Raw genomic sequence first — 25,859 nt, forward strand, 5'->3', positions numbered from 1 at the left:
AACGGGGTCAAGGTGGAGAAAGGGTCAAAACTAAAGTGTTGCCTAGGTTAGGTTGCGCCTTTCGGTCTTACAACTACGATTGGTCAATCACAACGGGCTCTCGCAACTTATTGTGTTTCACTACCAAGTTACACACTTTCTATCTCGTCTGTTAAAGCTTTTGATATTATAACCAACAATGTAAGAGATGACTTGAATGAAAAGAGTCAAGCAAACAATTCAACAGATATATAATGTGCAATAACTTGTAAACAAAGCAATAGCTAATCACACAATCATAACCGTCAAAACCACCCCCTTAATATGCATTCTAGATCCCCCAACAATCCTAGTAAGAGATTACCCACTCTATATTAGATAAAAACTATATATAACACCCTCGATTATCCAAGTGACTAATGAAGTCTATCTAAAGTCTATTTACATTGACGTATACTTAGCTTCAATTTACATGACACAACCTCACATTAGGCCATACAAGTAGTCCTCTACGAAGCCTAAACACCACCACCAATTTCACCCCCATGACTCTCTTGTGCTGGATGCGGTGACGGGTTCTTGACAAATGATGGTCCATGTCTAAGGCTACGCCGATTTGATGGATCCATTTGTTGAACATGACTTGCGGTATTGTCCCTATTAACTCGTGGAAGAGCAACCAATTTCCAGTCACCTATTTTAGGTTCAATTAGCTGCCAACCATATTTACGATTATCTGTTAATCCAACAAATTGGAATACTTAGAAGAGTATAATTAAGAAAAGACAATGATTAACGTGAGATCAGAAATCATACCGTTCGCAGAAGAAGTAGCCGTTGAGCTGAAACTGGCAATTAGAATAATATACAGTGACAAGCATACGATCCGCGAACCTGAGAATGTTTGCATATTCAAAAATACAGACCTAGAGATGTTATTTTTTCTCTTTTAGAGTTTTAGTCCTTTAAATGAATCTTTTTATAGTGTTACGGAGTATTAAACAATGCAGTCAAATTCACAAGTCAGCGGTATTAATAAAACATCCGGTATTTAATGTCAACTGGAAGCCGTTGTTGAATTTGATCTCATAAATCCATTATCGTTTATTTGTCATCTAATAACAATTACAAATAATCACCTCCTCTCTTCTTAATTTTTGTGCCAAAAGTATAGGTAAACAAATGACGGCAGAGGAAGTATATTATAACCCATTGTAGGTTATACAAACAAATATACTCCGGACAATCTAAAGGGTATGCATTATCTTATGTTATAAGGAGATTGTTTTCTGTTTAGGCTGTTGGCAATAATGTTGACCGATTCTATTTCACAAAAAAAAATGGCTCTTAGTTTTGCAAAGACCGAGTCATTTGTTTTTGGTAAACTAGGAGACTCTTTCGTCTTTGGTTTTTGTTGGGCTGTCCTTTTTATTTATAGAATTAGAGTAGGTTGTTGTACCACATTTTCCACACCAGCAACTATGTAATACTACAACACAAAATCTCATTTGTGACGGCACGTATCCGTCACTTTGGAGTGACAGATACCATTTTCCCTCACAAATGACCCAAATAGAGGAGAGAGGGAAGCACATGAGGGTGCTCCACCTTGTCCCCCCTATCCGTTTTGTGAGTGGCATTATCCGTCACTTGCTCCGACCCGTCTTCAGCAAGACTAGTTGATACTACAATTAGACCATTTTAGCAAGGGGTTAATTGAAGACGATGGGTAGTTAGCAAAGATGGAGGTGAGTTGAAGGGTGTAGGCAAAGATGGAGGTGGAGTATGTAGGGAGGGGGGGGTGGGGGGGGCAAGGGAAGGTTAAGGGGTTCAGAATGAGGTGAGATGGGTGGCTATGACGGAAGGGGTGATCAAAAAAACCATTTGTGGCTGTTCAGGTGAAGGAGGGGTCAATACATGCTTTGGGGTGATTGGGAAGGATTGAAGGGGATCGATTATGTCATATGTCGCATTCAAGAAAAGGAGATATTGTCGGTTCAGAACACCATAGCATTTGCAGCGGTGCTTGGTATAAGAGAGGCTAGGATGGTTGGCTTTGAGAGATTGGTGGTTGGAGGAGATAAGTCAGATGATCATCAATACAATGCGCAAGTGAGAGCAGGGGAGGATTATTTTTCATTTATTTACCTTCACTAAAATAATGAATGACAAAAGTCACAGTTGGGCAATTTTGAAGAAAAGAAAAAAAAAACATCCTTTAGGGCTTGTTTGGATAGCAAAATAGGAGGGAAAGGGAGGGGAGGGGGATAGAGGGAAAGGAAAGGGAGGGGAGAGAAGGGGAGGGAGAATAGGAAGTGGTTGTTTGGATACATTTTCCCTACAAATCTTTCCTATGTTGGAGAGATTTTGATTGGCCTTGGAGAAAGGAAAATGAATCCCTCCAAATCTCTCCCCCTCCATTTCTCTTTACCAATATTTCTTATCCAAACAAAAGATTTTAAATCTCTTACTTTCCCTCCCTTTCCTTTCTCTCCAAATCTCTCAATCCAAACACACCCTTAGTTATACATCTTCCACTCATTTCCCCTCGGATAAAGTACAACTTTATATGTTTTGTTTGTGTAAAGGGAACTAGGTAGCACGGACACTCCTCCTAATCGGCGTTCTCGTGTCGGACACCCGTGTCGGACACGACACTCGTCGGACACTTGTAAAGCCGTGTCTAACTTTCATCTTTTATTTGGGCACGTGCCCATGGTATTTTGAGCCGTGTCCATGGTATTTGGACACACCTCCAAACGAAATCAAGTTGAATTTAAGGTAAATGGCGAGAATTGTTATATGGTTGAATTTGGTGGGGAAATAAGTTGAATTGGAGACAAATGATGTTCTTTAGACTAGTAATGAGATGTCGAAATAGATTGATTATAAGTTGGTTTTTGGTTTTCGAAATGAGAATGAGTTATAATTAAGGTAAGTCTTACCTTCACTTATTTAAATTTAATATTCAATACTTTTTCAAAAATAAAATCACACATATAACTATAAAATATATATTTTATTACATTTAAATGACGTGTCCCGTGTCCTAAATTTCATGGGATGCCGTGTCACGTGTCCGTGTCGTGTCAGTGTCCGTGTCCGTTTTGGTGCTACCTAGAAAGGGAACCATAAGGGCAAATATGTTGCCGACGCGATTCAAACACATGTCATTAGTACAACTAATATGTAACAACTTACGAGTTTATGGAAAACAATATCTTGTATCAAACAGAATACACCTTTATTGATATATCATATGATCCTGAATTATCCTCCGCACAATTCTTTAGGATTCGATGAGAAGTAGTGAGCCATTAATGACGATGATAAACACCCTTTTCCAAGTTGGGAGCACATTATTTGCTTTTAAGTACTAAATGGATAGCCAACAAAAACAGTAACATATCATCAAAAATCATAGGAATCGGCTCAAGGGAGAGGTAGTGACCCACCGTACGGTGACGGACCCGTGTTCCGTTGTGGTGATGGCGGAAACCAATTAGCATGTTCATGCAGAATTCCCTTTGAATTAGAGGCCATTACACTCCTGTTACCCTAAATTTTAGCCTAAAACCCACAAAACAAGCTCAATATTTTAATGCCAATATTGACTGAGCGCTAAAAAGCAGAAGGTTGGAAAAGGGCAGAGTCTACATACCTTTGGGAGAAGCTAGGGTAAATGGCGGCGTCATGCTAAGCATAAGGAGAGCCAATGCTAGAAATGACGCGACCAACTTGGCTAGCAAACTTTGCATCCTCAATAAGTAAAGGAATGGACACCCACAAATTAGCTGAAGGATTTAAGAAGAAAGGCCTGGCTATATAACTTTATGATAAGCATTTCAATATCCTACTAGTCTTTGTTAATATAACCAGGTTTTTGACCAAACAATGCTTTTATGAAATCTAGTAAAAACCTTGACAGTACGCATCATGATGATGTATTAAGCAACACTTGTCATTGAAAATCCATGTGATCTTAGTTTCTGCAAGATAACTAAAAGGTACGCCCTCCGTTTTCTTCATTTCGGTACGTTTATTCAATATATTTGAGGAGTATCTATACAATATAGTTAAAAGCCTACATAAAGCATTTAATTTTTTAATCCACGTGTATTTTTTCTATTGGTTAATAATAATTCAATTATATTAATTACTTAATTATCTAACTAAAAGTAATCTCTAAATACCATGTGTTACATGCTTATAAAATATAAAAAAAATTAGTGGCAAATACAAAAAAACAAATTAATACAAACTCTTTATTTTCCTCTCATAAATTTGGTATTAATCTCCCTATTCATTTAACTTTTTTTTTCTTTTTTTTTAATAGATGGTCTTTTGGTTTTCCTCACAATTATATACTTTGTATTTATTTCACCATAACTTTTTATCTCCCCCATTCTTCTTCTCTCAAATAAATTATTGAAATTAATTAGATAATTAATTACAAAAAATTTCTTATATAAATATCACAACAATCCTATTTTTCATTTTTATCCAAAAAGTTGGTAGGTAAAGTATGCATATATAACCAATTGAAATATTTAACTTTTGTATTCTTATTATGTTTTGAATTAGTTAATAGTTAGAATCTTATTTAATTATTATTTTTGTGTTTGTATTAAAATTGCAGGAGGATGACATACCCACATATCAAAAACATTGCATGAAATTGGAAATAATGGTTATGAAACTTCTTTGCAATTATCTTTCGACTTGAATATATTTTTCATTTTCATTGAGTTTTAATTTTATTATTATTATTATTATTATTATGATGATGTATGTGCAATATCAAATTGTAGTATGAATCTCTAATTATTGGTGACATGTTACATTATATATTCCAACCCTTGGAATATTAATTGACAAATTTGTAAATTGTACTAAATTGTCTTATACCCTTTCGTGCACTTTATTAGTTTTCCGTGTACTCTTCAACTTGTATTTTGTCAATCAGGTTATAAATCAAATATCTTAGTCGACAAACAGATTATAAATCAAATGTCTTAATGGAATTGTTGAAGTTATATGCTCCAAGGATATAAATCGTATCTTTTAATGCGGATCAAGGTAAATATTTTGCATAGTTTTTGAGCGAAATCCGATGATTATTATCCAATTCATTGTTCCATTTTGAATACTTTCAAACTTTTAAATCATTTTTTTTCCATCAAATATTTTCTTCTAGCACTCTCAATCTTTCTTCGAGAAATGTTTACTTTTTTGTTTGTATATATTTTTGTTATCTCATAATATTTTTTAATTATCACCCCACTTCTCTTTTTTTTTGTCCATTTTTATATTATCACCCTTTTTCTTTCATTTCTACTTTGGGACGTACATTTTACTAAATGTTTCTTATAACTTTTTTTTTTAAATTACAAAATAATGTCATCGTTTAAGGGTAACATTCTCACATTACTCCACCAATTGCAAACTTTTTCCTTTTATTTTCAATTGGTTTTTATGTTTTCTTAATCTTAATTATTGCTCACAAGCAAATGAGATGATAATTAAAAAAAGGAAGAAGTATAATAATACAAATTGTGTATCCTTATTTCTTTGAAATTCATTGAGATAGGCGTTAAAGCTCCTCACATAAAAGTTCACCAACAACAAAAAATATAGAGATTACTATAATTAAAAAGAGATATAGAAATGAAACTAGAATGATGTCCGTTATTTAACAAATACATTTTCTGGTGTATCCTCTCAAAAATTGCTCACGTAAAATTTATTTTTAAAATTATTGAATGCGTATTTAGTCTAAAATTTTATTTGTATAAGTCTCATGTCATCAACTACTTGCTAATAGTTTAAGTATATCACTTAGGTCTTTCGTTATACAAAAATCATTTCAATAATATTTCTCCCAATACGTTGGAAATCATTTGAATTTACAAGGACGATGTCGCAAGACCGATGAATCGACAAGAATTGTTAATGTCTTATTTGTTAAAAGTTTAACAAACTCCATTGCATTTCAAAAAAATAAACTTGTAAATTTAGCCTAATTAGTAAGATAAACATAAGTTGTATTTTAACATAGCGTTTTTTGCGCATTATTCATATCGTCTCTAATTGACTAAAGGCAATATGTAAAATTCAGTTATAAAATATCATTACCATCCATTCATTTATATATTTTGCATATTTACTTTATTTTACATTTCTTTTTTCATTAAAATACGCTCGGTAATAAGGAATAGAATTAGATGTCCAAGTGTCCAATATTTTGTTCCTTTGTCGGATAAAAATAGGACCAAGGTTCTTCAAACGCACCAAAACAAACTAAAAACAATATATCAAGTACTAGAATACCAAAAGCCATCAATGTTGAGTGGACTGAATAACCACCGTGACAAAGCCAAGCGCCCTCGAAATCCAGAGACAATCTAAACACCGTAAAAAAAAGCAGGGAACAAAAACAGAAAGAGGACCGACAATAATTAACACAACAAGACAACAATCAGTAAAAGGATAAAGACAATGAGGACCTTAGCAAAATAAGAGTAGACAATGAGGACCGTAGCAAAATAAGAGTAGTTTGCAAAGTTAATATTCCACTGTTTGAATGCAATTTTACGTTTTCCCATAATTTGTGTTGACTTTGCTTATAGGCTTTGCGAATAAGTTGTTTAAAGTGCTCTGATGAAACACGAGACAATACAATTTCCCATTTAATTTATATGCAATACCAGCCTTCGAAATCAGATAATGGACATTCGTATGTTCTTTAAAATGAGGGATTTATGGGTTTTGGTGCTATAATATATCTTACCCTCATGAACTGTGACAGGACCCTTATTGCCTTGCTTAGGTATCCTACCAACATATCTCCAAGATAATAAGCAAGAAGATAAACAAGTCGAATAACGCATTCATGAACGATACCGCAAAAATAAAAGAACAAAAACAACCAAACCCGTGATTCTCACGGGTCACAAAACTAGTTTTTAATCAAATGTGCGAAAATGAAATGAATTAATGAATAGTGTAAATACTTATTAATATGCAAATCAATTAGTTAATTGCATTGATTCATAGCTAATCAGATTCTAAGTTGCCTAACAGTAGTACAGGACCCTAAAATCCCTGATTAGTAGACAAAAAGCATGATGTTCATGATCTAATACTACTTCGCACAAGATTTTGTTCCTTGGTTTGAGGACTACACCATCATTAGAGTAAATTAACTCAATACTAGTTTAATGAATGCAACTGCAAATACAATAAGCAATGGCTGATTGTTCTTACCGCATTATGGTGGCAACCTTCTTCCTCATTATCGGCCCCACCTTCAGAGATAAGTTCCGTGGACACATCCTGCAAGTCAGCTTTTCAGGAATAAAAAAAATGGCATTCAGAAAAGCAACCATTTGAATACCATAATATCTGTTAGAAGAGGGAAGATTAGGCGACTTAGCTAGAAATCTGGGATATGGAGTCTTGTTAGCAAAGTCGGTTAGAATTTATTTACACAAATCCTTTGAAGTAAAACTCCTACAACTTTTGGGTCCTGTAACCCTACACACTTTTTAGTTTTACTCCCTCCATTTCGGTCTATGTGAGAAGATGCAGTATTACTTCCAATCAAATTAACTGTTCGACTATTGCTATGTGCCTCATGAATCACGAAGCACGTTTCAAATGCAAAACAAGCTTTTAAGATTCTGGAGTGAGTTGATAGTAAGATACTTAAGAGCTCATCTAGTCTTACCACTAGATAGTCTCATATAGTTCAAATCAGGTTGCGGAGACAATGACAAGACCCTAGCAGACACCCAAACGGATAGAATATCTCAAATTATATAACACGCAATACAAATATACAATGTACAGTAGTTAAACATTTTCTCTGAAAAATAATTGCACCTTGTGTATAGTACATCCCAATTGGAAAGAAAGAATTAGAAATAAAAGACGGGTTGCCCTAACAATATTCTGGTGCTCTGTGCTGGTGACGTCGTGTAAGATTTGGTTTTGGGGAAGGAGGATACCGTGGTTTCGTTGCTCTTAGACTTCTTTTTGATGCTTGATCTGGATGAACAATCATATTCCTGATTACATCACCCACCTTATAAACATTGGTCTCTGGTGCTTCCTGCAAACCAACTTTTTAACACAAAATCTCAATCACAACTCATACCCCTTGGTAGGGTAAAGGGGATCTCATGTACACAATCTTACATAAAAGGCTATTTTAGGCCAACACGTAAATCTGTGTTTGGATGAAGGAATTTGGAGGAGAAATAGGGCAAGGAAAGGTAGCAAAACAAGTCCTCTTGATTGCTAGGGGAAATGGAAGGTCAATTCTCCCACTTACAAGTCAAATTAAAAACCCTCCACTGCAGGAAGGATTTGGAAAGAAAACACAAGGATCCCTTCCACCTCCACTTTCCTATCCCTCCCCGCCATACCCCTTCCCTCCCTCCTTTTACCTCCTACTTTTGTATCTGCACAATGCCTAAACGGTCTTGTATAAGAATATTCATCAAATTTCAAAAACTAGCCTCTCAAATTTATGATATAAAGACAAATAACAAGAACAATGGTAAAGGATGAGGGATTAAAAGGACAAAGACGGGGGAATGTACCATTAAAAGCTAACGAAAAAGCTGATGCCACGATATCAAGCAAAAATAAACTAATATATACTCTTTTAAGTCAATGTACTAGGAAACTGCCTTCTCTAATGTCCTTACAATAACAAAAGTTGATTGTCTGATGAAAAAAAGAATTGACATAAGCTTAACTAACCATATCTTTTTCAGGACAATGTGAGATTATTAATGTAAAAGTCATTTTGTACCAACATTACCATTTCATTCTAGCCTTAACCTTTCCTACACTATCGACTCACAAAAAGGACACTGGTGTTTGATGCTTAGCTATTTGTGAAAGACATGCATATACAATTCATGAGTGTAATACTCCACATACAGGCATAAACACTTTTAAAACAGGGCTTTTTTTTCAACAAAGTAGAATTGATGTGCTGGGTACTTAACATAGTAATGTATAATTGTGTACCATAAAGGAAATAAAGGACACGAGATTGTGAAGCACAGCCACACATCGAAATGATTATATGTATCATATAATTATAGATTCACATATCAAACAATCGAATTCAACAAAATCATCTCATCTTCTAACAACGATATATCATTAGTTCATTACAGCAAAGACAAATTAGCATTACCCTCAAGGGATCTTCTTCAATCACGGTAATGGAAACTGAATACTATCTACTACCATAAGGAGTCCACATATGAACATAACCCCTCAAAGATTTGGGCATTGCCATCTTCCACGAACCCAAATCGGGTAAACCACCCGTAAGAGCAAGAGAACTATCATCCTTCCTATTACCAAGACTCAACACATGGAGCTTATCATCACCGAAAACCTCGTACATTGCCTCCAAACTCTCTTCCATGATTACCTTCCCATCCCTCCTCGAATCCTCGGCCTCCACACAACTCCCACCAACATTAACCATAATCCTACCACCTTTCCTCAACTTACCTTTCAACGTTTCCCAAGTCCACGTGTCCTGCAATTGTGGGACCAAACTCCCTTTACTAAACAAATCAACATAAACCCCAGCAAACCCATCTCTGACATTGGCCTTAAAAGCATCACCAATATAAACAAACAATCTATCCTTAAAATCTCTTTCGAGCCTCGAAAGCCCGAAATACTCCCTGCCCACGTCAATAACAGCAGGGTCAAGCTCCCAACCATGGACAACAACATGAGGGTATAACTGTAAAATGAGTTTAGCAGTAGAACCAGCACCAAAACCTAAGATACCAATGGGGCCAGATGGCAGAATAGGGGGAAAAGTAGCGAAAACATCAAAGTAAGTGTCAGTAAGTGTTTTGTTTAGGAACTTGATACTATGGATGTTTCCAGGAGCATCTAGAAGGAGAAGTCTAGAGCCTCTGAAAGGATGGTCAGCGGTTCTAGAAACTTCTAGAACTCTGATGAAGTTGTACCTTGACTTGAATTTGACTAGGGTTTTGACTTCGTCAATGGGAATTCCATCTTCTTGGGTGGTATTGAGATGGGTTTTGTTGGGGTTTGAGGAATTGGGAATTGGAATTGAGACATGAGAATTGGGATTGTGTTTGATAGAGGGAAATGGAAATGGAAATGGAAATGGAAGGAATTGTGGAAGAGATAAGAGTGATTTCATGGAACCAAATTAACAAATTCTTGAAGCTTGATTTCGGTTCTGGACTTCACTTGCAGTTTCGGGAGTGTGCCACCTTGTTAACCAATGTTCTAGAGAATTTTTTTTTTGGCAAATTTAACAAAAATAACCCAACTTTTGATATGTCTTCCAGAAATGACCCAACCTTTTAAGTTAAACAATAATAATTCAACCTTTGTATTTTTGTCACAAAAATATCCCAAAATCTCACCTAAACTAATTTCTACCTAATATTGAGAAATGATATTTTGTAGAATAGTTTCATAAATCTTTATATAAAGTTTATTACCAATACATAAAATCAAATAATCAAGTAGAAAATTAAAAAGATCCAAACTTTCATCTTCACCAAACTTTTTATTCATTGAGAAATCACAAACATGGCTTATCAACTCTACAAATGTTCGCTAACATTAAAAAGTTTGAAACTTGCAATCTTTTCCAAACTATTTTTTTTTTCAAAAAAATTATATATTTGTTTTAATTTTCCATTTATAACTAAGGAAATTATAATTTTTCAATTTTTTTGGTTATGATTTTTTTTAAGTAGGATATCGCAAAATAAACTTTATATAAAGATTTATGAAACTATTTTACAAAATATCATTTCTCAATATTAGGTAGAAATTAATTTAGGTGAGATTTTGGGATATTTTTGTGACAAAAATACAAAGGTTGGATTATTATTGTTTAAGTTAAAAGGTTGGGTTATTTCTGGAAGATATATTAAAGGTTGGTTTATTTTTGTTAAATTTGCCATTTTTTTTTTGCTTAAAGTTGTTTGACAAATTAATTAGTTTTTTTGGGGTCGGTTTTAAATTATTTTGGGTTAATGGATTCACGTTAACGTTTTTGCTTTTCTCCCTGATATTAGGTAAAGTTGCTAGGGAAACTAATAACTTACCTCCGGTGACGAATCTAAAATTTATGAAATGGGGGTGTTTATATCCCTCCCATTCACGCCATCGAGATCCAGGCCCATCGTACAGCTATACCCCGCACTACTCGACCAAACCAAAGAATGCACGCACAATGATAGAATCAACATAACTTCCAAGACGGTCTGAAAACTTAGCATCGTTATTGCCCTATAACTAGCCCCTAATCCAGTTCTATTACACCATGAAAACACACTGAACCACTGATATGCAAAAGTATCCCTAGCTATTAAAAGTAAGTAAAAATAACTTAGCATCGTTACCCTATAACTAGCCCCTAATCCAACACACTGAACCACTGATATGCAAAAGTATCCCTAGCTACTAAAAGTAAGTAAAAATATCCCTAGCTATTAAAAGTAAGTAAAAATAACTTAGCATCGTTACCCTATAACTAGCCCATTATCCAACACACTGAACCACTGATATGCAAAAGTATCCCTAGCTATTAAAAGTAAGTAAAAATGAACACAGGCTGCTGCAAAGGTAGGAGATAGCTTATACCACTGAAACACTAAAATTTTCTGAAATATTAGCATACAAGTAAATATATATCCTTTGTTTTTCAAGATTAATGAGGGTGAGGGTTCACCCTCATCACCCCTTGTAGATCCGCCGCTGCTTACCTCTGTTCCATTATAGTAATACCAGTTTTATTTATTTGAAGGATTTTGACAAAGGTAAAGCCTCTAGGAAAATTAGGCCTTATTTTTTTGGACTGAAACCGTTTGGACTGAACTGAACTGAATGAATCTGAGCTTAACTGAATTGAAGTAAAGAGTTAATTTGTGAAGAGAAAAGCTAAACTGAATGAAGCTGAATTGAACTGAACTGAACTGAACTGAACTGAGCTGAAATTAAGTGCAAAAGAACAGGGCCTTAGTGGCTTAACCCCACCCCCAGAAAACAACATGTTCTATAGTGAAGGTTATCAAAGGTGAAGCCGCTAGTTAAACTAGCGGCTTTGTATGTTCCATCATCATAAAGTTACAGCAATTTTTGTGCTAATGAGAAGTATAAAGTCGCTGGTTTAACTATCGGCTTTACTTAAAATCGAAAAAAAAAAAAACGTTGACTGTAACACCCCCATACTCCAAGTGTCTTACCAGGACCACTTAAAGCATGAGAATGCTACCATCTCGGTTACCCGAGGCAATGTATATCAAATAGACTATAAAAGAACGTACTTTAGTAAATAAGTTTAAGTGATTACATAACAAAACCAACTGTAAAGTAAAGTACAACTGTTCTACAACCAAACTACAACTGAAGTAACAAAAGTATAAAGACAACACAAATGGAAGACTACTATCAGACTCGTGGCAACTCCATCCCCAGCTAATCCCGCGCGCATCCATAGTATACCTGCTAGACAACTGCTCACCACCACCGAATGGATCACCACAGTTTTTAAAACATTTAAACGGGGTCAGTACTGATCACACAAAACAAACAGTTGCAATAACACAATACCACAACCAATTCAATCAACCCAAACTCCATCACATCACCACACACTAAAGTGTGTAGCCCTGCCAGATTACCCATCGCAACAGGTAATCCACGCCGCCAGTGGGGGACCGCAGCCGTTCCCACCTAAGTCCCGCTCATCTCATCCGAGCGATAAATCCATGTTCATTAATGTGCACATCCCTTCTGTGGCGGGTTCCACAGAAGGCGAATCAAGGGCGTGAAGCCACTCCCGCAAGTGACTCCACTCAGCCAGGGACGCACCCCGAAGATCACAGACAGTTATACGATAATCACATTACACTACCAACAATCACCAATTCAGAATCCAATGCCAATACGGTATACAACAACAACAGTTAATCACCAACACAGCTATGTAATCAATACTGAGTAGGGAAACCCTACCTGGAAAGGCAATCACCATGATCGTCACAATCAGCTAATCATAATCGTTCTTCAACGAAATCACCTCCTATAAACACACAATCATACAATCACAATCTAACATCAACAATACTCCCAAAACCCCCAATTTACCCAATTAGGGTTTCAACTAAAATCAATGAAACGATATAAAAATTATACAAGAAGCTTACCCTTGACACGACGATCACAACGGTATAAAGAACAAGATAATCCGACGATCCTAGCCTTGGGATTTGTTAACAACGCGAAGACCACGAATTACGTAACTCCTCTTTTTCTTTGAAAGGTTTTAGAAAGGTTAAAAGTGATTAAGAATAGTGACGGAAGCCCTTATATATTAATCTCGCGTTATTAACAAAACCCGGCTAAAACAACCCGTAAGACACACTTACTCGATCGAGTAAGTGTCCCTTACTCGATCGAGTGTCACACGTACTCGATCGAGTACCCATCAGGTCAGCTACTGTTTTGCGTAAAAACATACTTACTCGACAGAGTAAGCCTCACTCGATAGAGTACCCATAGACATAGAAAACCGTAGTATTACATTGACGTGGACCTATTGGCCCTAAATAGTTTGAAACTGACATCAAAACGCCAATTAATTTGTCAAATAATCTTACTAAGTTAAGACTTATATCGAGTATGAGAATAATGTTCGTCTAACTGCGTATAGAGATCCGCGAGAGTGCCACGTTGTCAACAAAGGTTCAAAACCATAACCATCATTGGGAGTTGCAATAAACCATGTCCATTTAGATAACCTTAATAAGCAGTTGATATATAGTAATATAGCTTTATTAGAGGTCTCGAGTTTATATACCGAGAATATAACAATGTGAACATTTAAGAGAGTTTTACATTTTATTATCTTATTCTATTTGTATCTAGACTAAAACAATACTGTAACATCTTAAGAGTTTGAGAGAAAGAGTTGTCCCACATCGGGATAATAATGAGCTTGTGATATGTTTATAAAAGATTTCACTCACCACTTAGTAATAAGGCCTTGTGCTTTTGGGTTAAGTGAGGACAAATAATGGCCCAAAAGTACACATCCGATTATAAATAATAGTCCAAAGGTACACATCCTATCTTATTTGGGATTGTGTTACAACGGTGGTGGATCGAAACAAGCTCAATATTAAAACATCACAAATTCTTATTTCAGACGGAAGGATCCGTCTGAAATGTTAAGACGGGTCAAACAAAACTCATATTGCATACCATTAACCCATTTAAATAAAATTATGTTAGTTTTTGTAGTCCCTATGCTTCTTCTCTTTCCTCTTCTTTCCAACTTCCAACACTTTCTCTATCTTATTCTTCTCTGACAAATCTGTCCACTCTTTCTCTCCTCTAAAAAAAATTATAATTTGAACTTGGAAATCTACAAATAATATGAGTATGAAGACTAAAGATCTACAACTCCGTCTACCCTTTCTCTTCTTTGTTCTTCACCCGTTTTTTTTAAAAACCATTATTTTTCTTTAATTAATTCATGGTATTTTCTCCATTTTTTCATTTCCACTTTTTCAGATCAACAACTTCATTCATCTCCAACCTTCTCTTAACAATTACTCACGTAAATTATTGGCTTTAATAATCATCTTCTGCAATCTTTGTACAATTTTTCGTCTTTGATTCACTTTGTTGCGTTTGAGGCTTAATAGGAAACATGAATTCTCAATTTTTGTTTTCCTTTTTTCTACCTATTTCTTTAATTTGTAAATTTTGATATTTAAAATTTAGGATTTTTGATAAATTAGGGTTTATATTTTAGTTATAAGACTTATTCCGCATAAAATGATTTATTTTGATGGATGGATTGCTATATATATATATATATATATATATATATATATATATAAAGGGTTTTTCACGTTAATAAGCCATATATGGTAAGATTATCAACATATTCACATGAGATACTCAAGTATATTCTCATTTTTACCATATTTAATGAGAATATGTTGACAATCTTACCATATATGGGTTATTAATATGTGCCCTTAGGACACACGTTAGAAAAACCCATATATAAATTAGGCTTTATTTTGAAATTAAATCTTTCACATAAAAAGATTTATAAAGTACTTCTCTTTTTTAGATGAGTTCTCAGATAAACAAATTCTCATTATTTTTCGCTTTTTCTTTTGTGCAACATGATAGTTCAGTGTGAAGATGAGCATGATAATTGGAAGAAGCGAGGGAATGTGTTGCTTTTAATAGTCAAGGGAAGAATGGTATCTCGATACGATACTTCTTAAAGCTAATATAACGATAAAAATATAATATGTTACCATTTACTTAAAAAATGTTACCAATTTTTGAATAATATGTGATGAGATTATTGATATAATGTGTTGACATTTCTCATGAAGTTAGAAAAGTGTAATATGTTATCTTTTTTGGGTATATTGTCTTCATCGGTTCTGCGTAACCATGTTTGTTGGACATTTTGTCATAATAAGTAAAATAATATAAATGTAATATGTTACCACCTTGTTGAACTATGTCATCAGTTTTTGGATGATATAACAGGTTCATATTAATTCTAAAATGTTACCGGGTTTTGATGACAATATTACCAGGTTTTTGTCTTGCTTCAATTAACAATAATTAATGATCAAGAAGTAATACTTGACTATATATCCTCATAAACATGTTACCATTTTGTTAGAACTATAGGGTCGTTTGGTTGCCACTTAGAAAACATAGGCATTGGAAAATCCCATGATTTTGAAAAACATGGGTTGTTTGGTTGCCATAAATTTTGGAAAATGTAGGAATTAGCACTTTCCAGGAACTTCCAATGCCTACATGATGTGGGAAGTTGCTTACCTACTCCCCCCCTTGGTCATTGGAAGTTCCTGTGGAATTTAATTCCTACATGAGCAACCAAACACTTTTCCGAAATTCACCCGAATTGGATGAGGGAACTTAATTCCCATGATTTGTATTTTCCTAGGAAAATTAAGTTCCTTGATCAACCAAACAACCCCTATGTAACCAGTTTAGTTAATACTTAGTTGTATATCCAAATAAACATGTTATCATATATGGTCTTAATTATGTCACTCTCTTTGTCAACGTAAATAGTAAAACATGTTACCATTTTGTATGAGCAATGTAACCAGCTTAAAAATCAGACAACTGAATTATGTTTTCACTTTGTATATCATTAGATAACACCACTAAACGTACCATTTTAACTGAACAATGTCACCATTTTGTATATCATGAGAAACATGTTACCATTTGACTTGAACAATGTTACCAATTATGTATTTTCAATTGACCAGTAATTACAACATGGTTGTATGATGATTAGAATCATGTCATCATTTTGTTAGAACTATGTAACCAGTTCAGTTTTTGTTAGAACAAAATAGACTCATATATGGTGTTTTTATTACAAGTGTTATTATCCACCAGGACAATGAAAAATATGTTACCAATACAAATATTATTGTAACATGCTTACATATTATCTGAGTGCAAATGTTACTGATGTTACCAGTGCAGTTTAACATGTCACCATTGTTAGCTCAATATGTTACCAATTGAGGATAACATTTTACTTAATATGTATCCATTTCAGTTCAACATGTTACCAATTCAGAACATTATGTTAGCACATTAATAAACGAATGTATATTATGTTAGCATTTAAGTGATCAGATGTCACCATTCCATTTAAATATGTCACCACGTCAATTCAATATTATAGTTTAATATATCACCACTTTAGTGTACCATTTGAGTTGAACATGTTACCATACAAATATACCAAACCAAAATTGTTCATATACAACACAACTGGTTACATATTCCCCAAAAGTCATAACATAGATCTAACTACAAACAAATACAACCTATTTTTAATTTAAAATCAAATATAACTACTACCATTAGCAGAACTGTCAACATAACAAATGAAAATGGTCACATATTATAATTGTCGTTCAATCATTAATATTGGGTTTTGTATACAACCTAATTGGTAACATAATTTTCGAAATTGATAACAAATATCTAACAATAATCAATACGACTAATTTGCTAACAAAATTCATGTTTTTGAAGTTTATTCAAAAATAAGAAACAAAACCTATAAAAGAACCAGGTTTTTCGAGTCTCAATCAAATTTAAGACATGAAACCATATAATAATTAAAATCAATACATTTTGAAAATTTATACAAACAATTTTTCAAATAGTAATCATAACCATTTTTTGTAGGGTTATCATCACAAAAAACATGTTACCATTTTTCAATTCACAAAACAAATAAAAAATCATATTTGATAGAACAAAGACAACCACAAAAAGGGAAAACAAAACTTTGGTTTTTCTGTTGTACTGATTCTCACATACCTTGAACAAAAGTAATAGTTTTATATATGAATCTCGGTAATATTGTTAACAATTAAAAAAAATACGAAAATAAAGCAAATTTTCAGCATAACTATCAAAACTTGCTATGGATATTGATGGAGTTTCATGGAGTTTTATTTTTTCATGCTATTTTTTACTTTCCCATTGATGTAGTTTTAAATTTTCAATTTTAGAGAGTGATGGGGAGTGATGAGAGAGAAATGAAAAATGGAGAAATGAAAGTGGGAACAGAGAGAAATAAAAGAGATGAAAAAATGAACAGTGTGGTCACTTCAACCACCTGTTTTAAAATAGCATTTAATGCCTAATTTGCTAATATTATACGGAGTAATAGACAACCCATTTGCTTATTACTCGCCCCATATTTTCGATTTGGTCTTAAGTAAGACTAATTGTTAAAACATTGATTTACTTGCCTTATGACCCCACCAGATATATATTATTCTAGTCGGTTGTGAGAGGGTGAAAGAGAAGGTTGGTAGCATCCCTCTTAAAATTATGTCTTTTGATGATTTTTTTTCTTCTTTTTGTTTTTTTTTTTTGTCTAAACCATCCGGTAAACCGAACCACATTGGGCCGACTAATCCGGATTTCGGGGCGTGTAGGACAACACAAAAATGAAAAGAACCAGGTTTAGACAATCTCTACTGATATTAACGTGTAGGATTTCTTTCATAAAAGCCCATTTGACTGTTTCATGAACCGCTTTTCTCTTCTTATGTATGATACGACTTGATTTTGTTAGTCTTAAACTGTGATACCCTTTGCCCTGTCTCGAGATTACATATAACCTATCCTACACCAGGTGTAGAATTCCATGCCGCATCACATTTAATAGTGTAAGTGTTTCCATATCCTTGCTCGTCATTGATTCATACACAATGATACGACTTGATTTTGTTACTCATATTTTCTTCATTTATGGTTGGAAGGGAATCCTTCTTCCTATTACTCTTACGGGAGCGAAAACCTTCATAGCACAAAAAGGCATCATCTTTAATCCTTTTGCTACATTCATGGGTCGAAATGGTAGAATTCCTAAGTACGAAGTACCAATTCGTTCTTGCTATATCAGATACGCCAAATCATAGACATCTCGAGAAAGTGCAATCTCGAAAGAGATGGTCCAAAGTTTCAACGTTTTCTTGGTTGGAAGTACACAAGTGGCAATATTTGTGATATACTGATATGTCTATCCAACTTTCTTTTGTTGAATTCATATCCAATAGAAAGAGAGTGATAAAATCTTTCAAAGGAAAACAATTCATTTATTCGAAATAGGGAGGTACCAAAGCTTCGTTTTGCAGAAATTTCTAATAGGAGTAATTCTTTGGTTATCTTTTCGTGTTGAGTTACAAGTCCAGGCCGATGAGATAGCCATAGTGTACACAGATTTGACAGTATAATCGCCCGAGCTAGATAAATTGCAATAAATTTGGTCCCCAGTACCCTCATCGGGAATAGAAACCGCCAGAATCTTGTTAGTTATAGCCAGCCTAATCTTTAATAAAACCAAGCTTGTTTAAATCCCATAATCCATTATTCTCCTGAAATTCTCCCACTGTGGTTGCCAAATCTATCCTGCTCTGACGCTTAGTACTCCGTACTAATTATTCTGAACGTAATGGAAGTTAAAATACAGGAAAAGGGAGAGACTATGGCAGTGTAAGAATACATAAGAGTGAAGTAATGGAACAAGAGTAATATTTTATCGGACATGTGGATGAATATTTACCCTATTCGGGTATTATTGATGATCTATCTTCATTCTTCATGTCCTTGTTAAGGGACTGTTTTGATAATGATATTTGGAGGGAAAGAGATGAGAAAATAGAGATCTCTCTTAACATAATAAAGATTTGGAGGTGGATGAATATGATTTTGAAGGGTTACGGTCTCACACCATCCCCTTTCCATCACTGCCTTCGCTCCATCCCCCAATCACTCCTATATTTTATATCCAAGGACACTCGGGAGTCAGGAGTCGCAATTGCCAGTTGCTCAGGGAATAAGGGCTAGTAAATAAGTCCATTCAAGCTCGATAAGAAGTACCTTGCTCTTGCATGGAAAAGAAAAATGTTAAGCAAGACCAATAGTACTCTATCATCATTTTCTTCAATAACTACAATCTTGGTAATCGACCAATATGCACGAGAATTTGAGGTCGACATTAACTGAAGTTCACTGAATTCTTGTCCAAAATAGAGGAGAATTTCTACAAATTTTATAATCTTTGTGTGATCATATTCCTTTTCCCTTGCTCTTCACATTTGCAAACAAGAATGGTATCCCCAGATAAACCTACGGGGGGACCAAAAACATTCGACTTCGTACTATTTCTTTGGGTGTTGCTTCAACACGGAATGTTAATCTCCTGCATCGTTTAAAATAGAATTCAGAGACATTATAACGAAAATTACATTATAGTAAAACAGCTAGGTAATGTGAAATATAAGTAGTATTGAGAGTTCAGCAAACTAATTTCCTTAGTCCATCATTGATAGTATTCTAGCGCCAATTAGGCCACCATTGGAAATGAAAACAACCACACTAGTAGGTAACTAACTATACATGTGAGTGAAGTGCTTAGAAGAAGATGATGCCATAGAGTTTGTTTGAATCAGAGGCTTTGGAGGGAAACGCAGGGGAGGGGGAGGAGATCTACAAAATCCCTTGTTTGTTATCAAATGGGTAGGACTTAGGAGAGTATAGGAGAGGGTATAGGAGGGAGAAGAGGAAAAAAAACATGGAAGAAATACAACCACCAAGAGTTTGAACAGCGTTATATCCGGCCATCAAGGCAAACAGGAAGTACTTCTCAACTGCAACTAAGATGTACTCCATTTACCAACTCCCTTCACTTCAGTTCAGCTCCTTTCCAATTCAATTCAATTCAATTAGGTTATGTACTTAAAGTACGATAGCGCTTTAAGTCAATTACTGGTATGTTACATTCTATAGCCACTAGAAAAGTAAAAGGCATTTAAGCAAATGAATATACTTTTGAGTTGATGTGTTGCAAATTTGCCAACATATTCGAGTAGCAAGATGTACAGCTATGTCACATGTGATACAAGCACAAGGAGCTAGAATGACAAGGCTACATGCTGTAGTTAGATAAAAACAATTGACAACTATGAAACATCTGACTATGGCTCGAAAACGAAGTTCAAATGAAACTATTAGTTATTGAAATGGGTAAGGCTGAACAATCCCATCCACCCCCGTACCCCGCGATTTGTGAGAGCCTTGAGGTGCTTGAGTAACTGGGGTGGAACCAGAAAGTCACAAATCAAGCGTATTAGGTCATATTTTTCCCATCATTCATTTGTTCTTTGTAAGTGCTCTTTCATGTACAAGTTCTACTCTATCATGTACTTCTTGCCATAATTTTTTCATTCTTGCCCTTCTAAAAAAAAAGAAAAAACAAATTTTCTCTTTCTCTTCCTCACAAAATTAATCAAACCCTCAACTGCTTTAATTTTTTTTGCATCGAATTAAATAGATGGAAAACAAATTTGGGTTAGGGTGGCTGGGGGGTGGCAAGGGAAGGAAGTCGTGGTCAGCGGCGAGCAGATGCAGGTGGGGAGAGGCAGGGTGCAGGAGAGGGGGTGGGTCAAACCCAATTAGGGCAGTGTGATTGCATGAGCATCCTCTCATCAAAGTCCATATTTAAACTTCTTCCTCTATAAAACATCGTGCTCAATCACAGCATCCCCCAGATTACATAATGCATTACCAACAAGTACATGTCACAAGCAGAATCCATGATAGTGAACAAACGTGTATCTTTGGTGTATTACTTTTGCTGTAATCAATTTGACATGGTGACTTTAAAGGCGAAGATTTTTCATGTTTTTTTTCAGCCAATATATAGAGGGGAGGTGGTCAGGAACTCAGGATGGCGGCTGCTTAGGAGGGGGTAGGCGGGGGAAGGGTGGTGGTGGCAGGGATGGTGGTTGATAGTTGGAAGGAGGAATTTGAAAGAGTTAACTAAAATGAGAACAAAATTAACAGAGGGGTAAAATAGTCAATTATGTACATGATTAAGTAAATTATGTACATGAAAGAGCATGACCCTTGTTTTTTTTATAAGATGCCTACAATTTTCAGATTTTTCAAACTTCGAAATTTAGTGATGTTAAACATCAGGTGGGGGTCTCAACTCTCAAAACCCAAGATCATACAATGTGGTTGCACCAGTGAGAGTAATGATGATAGTAATATACTACAGCACCATCAATGGTGCAATCAATCTATGTCAGTCAATCCTCCGCTTTCTCCTCCTCCGCTTTCTCCTGTAGAAACCAAGATGCAGTTAAAACAAGGACTAGCAATTACAAGCTCTAGAACTTACCTTCTGATATAATTCTCCAACTGCAGTCCTTGGGTTTGGCTGCTCAAATTAAGACGCAGTGTCGTCAGGATCAGAATCATACACATCACCATTCCAAATGCGAGGTGTCGGTCTTCGACTTACATCTTCTTCTTCCTGCACCAATCGAGTTGACAAATTACTAATATTGAAAAATTGTGGTTTGTCATTACAATTGTGAAAGAAAAAAAAAGGTATAAAAAAGAAAAAGAAAAAGTAGCTTCAGACCTCTTCTGGCTCCCTAGTGATAGGGGGAGTTGTCTGGAACGGAACACTTGGCGCATGAGGTAATCTGGATAGTTGCTCAAGCAGAATATTCCTGTGAAATTGCTCCTAGTACATATCAGACACAAAAGAACATAGCAAAAACCTACAAATGACAACCTAACTAATTGCTCCATTCACTTGGAGGATTCCATTGTCATAAACACTGACCTAATTACAAGAAATCATGACCATGGTCGAAAAAATAGTAGTGCATAATAATACAATGGAACTAACATCAATACATGGCAGAAAAGCCTTGGTCTAGAGTAACAGCTTCAAGAGAGCAAATGATCTTGCTATTAAACCAATGTTACCGTCACAAATTCCAATTGATTATTACTCCTAAATTACCATTACCATAGCTTCGCTATATCCCAAATATTATTTTACTCCACCACACAATATTGTAATCAATATTATTAGAAACATCTAGGCCTTATTTCCAAAAGAAGTTGGGGCAGACCAAATGCATGTTGCAAGAATCTCTTACGGGGATTAACATGGTTGCATGAGAAAGTGAAACACTTTTAGTAACATAGAGACATAGAAATTGCTATCAGAAGTCAAGTAAACCTATAAAATTAGGACAAACTAAAACATGGATCCCAAGTTATATATCACAAAAACAGACTATGCTCAAGTGGATATACATATAACAACGACATTTGACCACCAGACTATGCTCAATAGTTATAATTATGTTAATCACCTAATTTTCTCCAGGTCTTTCGGAGAGTTTTGATTTTCCATGTTACTAGGCTCAACATGAAGAGTGTAATCAGGGCCAAAATACTCAAAATACTCATTGTATGGCAACTTATTATCAGGTTCAATCCCAACAGCTACTGCCGTCTGCAAAGGACAGGATGAGACCACTGTGAGCTGGCGAAGGAAACACAAAACATGTACATTGATAAAGAAAAAGTAAATAGACCTCATAACACCAACACCGGGCTACGTTTCGAATTGTGTACCCTCCTCCACCCAACACCATTAATGGAACATTAAAAGATCTAAGGAATCGTAAGCAATCTGCATGGCCTTTGACAGACAAGTTGAAACAACCAAGCCTATCACCAGAGAGTGAATCAGCTCCACATTGAAGAACAACTGCATCTGGCTGGTAAACATCCATGACCTTTTGAATAATGGGCCTGAAAAGACCACGGAAGCTGTCATCATCTATGCCATCATTTAATGGGACATTGAGGGAATAATGCTTCCCGGAACCTGCTCCAACGTCTTTAATGTGCCCAGTTCCCGGAAAGAAGTCACCAAATTTGTGAAAAGAAACAGTCATAACTCTGTCAGTGGTGTAGAAAGCCTCTTCAACACCATCTCCATGGTGCACGTCGATATCTATGTATAACACACGCTGCAAAAATCAATTAAGAAATCAACAAAGTTTATAGAATATTATGTACTAAAAAGTATGTGATTCAAGCAAGTATCAAGGGAAATCATCATGTACGTGTATTTGCTCATTACGGGAGAATTAGATACTGAAGGAATTTGATTCAAGTAGCAGGTAAGCTTATAGGTTTTCTGTTCATCTGAATTATTTGCTAGCATATAAGCAAGTTTTGCCAAAACCGTCACAAAGACAAGGTTATCTCGAGTGAGAAGATGAGCAACGCTATCATACCTATATTCATAAGTAAAAGGACCAACTATAGGAGATGAAGGAATATGTCGCAAAAACACCGCAAGTAGTGACTAAATGACACTAGTATATAATACATCAATACGACAATTCAACCCTACACACATAACACCCAAATTCAACATGGAAACAAAATTATACCATGAAAGAGAGGCTAATCCTCGAAAGAATACATACAAACAGCACTTAACTACCAAACTAACTGAAGGATTTATCTAAAGTAAAAGCTAGTGAACTTGGCTAATTGCTATTCCATTTCCCTATTTGATAATTTAACAACTCATACACAAACTAGTTCTGTTAATTGCTACTCAAACCGAACAACAAAACTGCGAAAAACAACTCTAGACATGGTTGATCAGCTCTCCTACTAAAGTCCTCACAACCTCAGCCATTAAACCATGCATTAACTTTCACAACCCAGTCCAATAATACGAGATGTGAACTCCAATAACATTACTGTAATCCTACAAGCAACTGTTAATTGCTATTAGAACAGAACAACAAAACTGCAAAAACAACTCTAAGCAGCGTCAATCCGATAACTAGTGAGGTTAAAATGATGCATTAAACTAGCACGAAACAGTCAAATAATACGAGATCCGCCCTACAACTACATTACCCTAATCCCTCAAAAGACTCCTACTGAGCGCCAGAAATTAATACTCTACATTCAATATGTCAGAACTCAACAATTTGAACAAAAATAAAACAAGAAAAGGGAAAAAAAAAAAAAGAAGAATACCCTATGAACTTTGAGAAGCTCAAGAATACCAAGAACAATATCATTAACATAACAAAAGCCAGAAGCCTCAGATTTCTTAGCATGATGCAAACCACCGGCCCAATTAATAGCAATATCTGCATCACTCCGGTTCAACTTAACCGCCGCACCAATGGAACCACCGGCCGATGCCTGACAAAACCCAAACAAACCAGGGAAAACCGGACAATCATCTCCGACATTGAATCGCTTAAGGTGTCTAGCCTGTGCGTGGTCGAGAGCGCCGGCGGCGGAAGCAAGAAGGTCAGGGGAGACGGAGGAGAGGAAATCGACGTAATCGTCGGAATGGAAGCGGCGAATATCGGCTGCATCAGCGGGGAAAGGGCGATTGATTTCAAGGCGACGGTGTAGGCCGTAATGGACAATAAGATTGTGAGCCATACGGATACGGTGGGGTTTCATTGGGTGGCCTTGTCCGTAGTAGTAATCTCCTATTGTTGGTTCGTAGAAGTAAGTTACTCGTCGTTTTGTAGAGTCGGTGCATGACGGAGATGGCAGTGAGGTTCCGATGTTGTTGCTTGTGGTGGTTGTGTCTCCCATTCTTGCTCTTCCTGCTCTTCTTCTTCTTCTGGGCTCAGGGGTGTTATTTGGCGAGAAGAGGTTTAAGGTTTTCTTTTGCTACCCACTCCTGAGTTATTACTCGTACGGAGTATTTGTTTTTTGGGTTATTTCATCGGAATTAGGGGTTGAATGGTTCGGGACCGAATCAGACCGGACCAAATTCTCTAGATTGAAGATCAAATAAGGATTAAAAAGTGGATTGGAGATCAGACCATATTAACGTTGTTCCGATCCGATTTGGACCAAAAAAATGTGTGGACCAGACCAGACCAAATATAATTGTCATCGACATGATTTAATGTATACCATTAGACTTCGAAAAATTTGTTACGATCAAAATAAGCAACATTATCTTCATACTAGATTTAAGTACGTTATTACACATCTTATTATATGTATAAACAAACTAGAAAATAAAATCAATAACGTTACAATTTTAAAATCATTTTGTTATATAACTTATACTCCGTACTAAACTAGCCCCCATTTTGACCTGGTATTCTCGTTTCTAAACTAGTAATTATGTGTGTCCCATACTCCCATTCTTTCTCAGTTAATGTATTATACAACTGGTTGTATATACAACTTATTCAATGTAGTTGAGCTTTGTTATAAAGTTATCGAGCTCTACTAACAAAATTATCGAGCTATGATACAAAGTTATTGAGCTTAACATAATAAATTATTAAGCTCAATAACTTCGTAAAATAGCTCAATAACTTGTAAAATAGCTCAACAACTTTGTGTAAGAACTCGACAAA

The 25,859-nt window shown here is 35.4% G+C and overlaps 2 protein-coding genes across 7 annotated transcripts; both read right to left on the bottom strand.

Annotated features, from left to right (window-relative positions):
• Positions 1–346: 346 nt before the first annotated feature.
• Positions 347–10,281, bottom strand: LOC141608776 (uncharacterized). Of its 6 annotated transcripts, XR_012527028.1 has the most exons (6): positions 9,194–10,281; positions 6,939–7,314; positions 3,641–4,042; positions 3,435–3,549; positions 796–873; positions 347–715 (listed from the first exon to the last, which is right to left on the bottom strand). XR_012527028.1 is itself a non-coding variant. In XM_074428129.1 (2 exons), exon 1 carries the CDS (start codon positions 10,190–10,192, stop codon positions 9,236–9,238), a length of 957 nt encoding a protein of 318 aa, XP_074284230.1. In that variant the 5' UTR covers positions 10,193–10,281; the 3' UTR covers positions 7,768–8,103; positions 9,194–9,235. The 6 variants fall into 6 exon arrangements, 2 of the variants coding, with proteins under 2 accessions (XP_074284230.1, XP_074284237.1); XR_012527029.1 differs by lacking the exons at positions 347–715; positions 796–873 and adding an exon at positions 7,989–8,103 and having other exon boundaries at positions 3,275–3,549; positions 3,641–3,729; positions 7,246–7,325; XR_012527030.1 differs by lacking the exons at positions 347–715; positions 796–873 and having other exon boundaries at positions 3,275–3,549; positions 3,641–3,729; positions 7,246–7,314.
• Positions 10,282–19,464: 9,183 nt separating this feature from the next.
• Positions 19,465–25,264, bottom strand: LOC141608801 (histone deacetylase 6). Its single transcript, XM_074428147.1, has 6 exons — positions 24,499–25,264; positions 23,025–23,465; positions 22,800–22,942; positions 22,052–22,142; positions 21,806–21,940; positions 19,465–19,822 (listed from the first exon to the last, which is right to left on the bottom strand). The coding sequence occupies exons 1-5, from the start codon at positions 25,075–25,077 to the stop codon at positions 21,854–21,856; spliced, it is 1,341 nt and encodes a 446-aa protein (XP_074284248.1). The 5' UTR covers positions 25,078–25,264; the 3' UTR covers positions 19,465–19,822; positions 21,806–21,853.
• Positions 25,265–25,859: the final 595 nt, after the last annotated feature.

Source organism: Silene latifolia, chromosome 1 (genome assembly GCF_048544455.1).
Source record: "Silene latifolia isolate original U9 population chromosome 1, ASM4854445v1, whole genome shotgun sequence".
NCBI classification, from domain to species: domain Eukaryota; kingdom Viridiplantae; phylum Streptophyta; class Magnoliopsida; order Caryophyllales; family Caryophyllaceae; genus Silene; species Silene latifolia.

Bases quoted from the DNA above. Each gene is read 5' to 3' on its own strand.
- LOC141608776 (XM_074428129.1), bottom strand. From the start codon at position 10,192: ATGAAATCACTCTTATCTCTTCCACAATTCCTTCCATTTCCATTTCCA.
- LOC141608801 (XM_074428147.1), bottom strand. From the start codon at position 25,077: ATGGGAGACACAACCACCACAAGCAACAACATCGGAACCTCACTGCCA. The intron at 23,466-24,498 runs GTATTCTTCTTT...TGATTTTTGCAG, and splicing joins AGCTTCTCAAAGTTCATAGG to CGTGTGTTATACATAGATAT. The intron at 21,941-22,051 runs GTCTGAAGCTAC...CGATTGGTGCAG, and splicing joins TCACTAGGGAGCCAGAAGAG to GAAGAAGAAGATGTAAGTCG.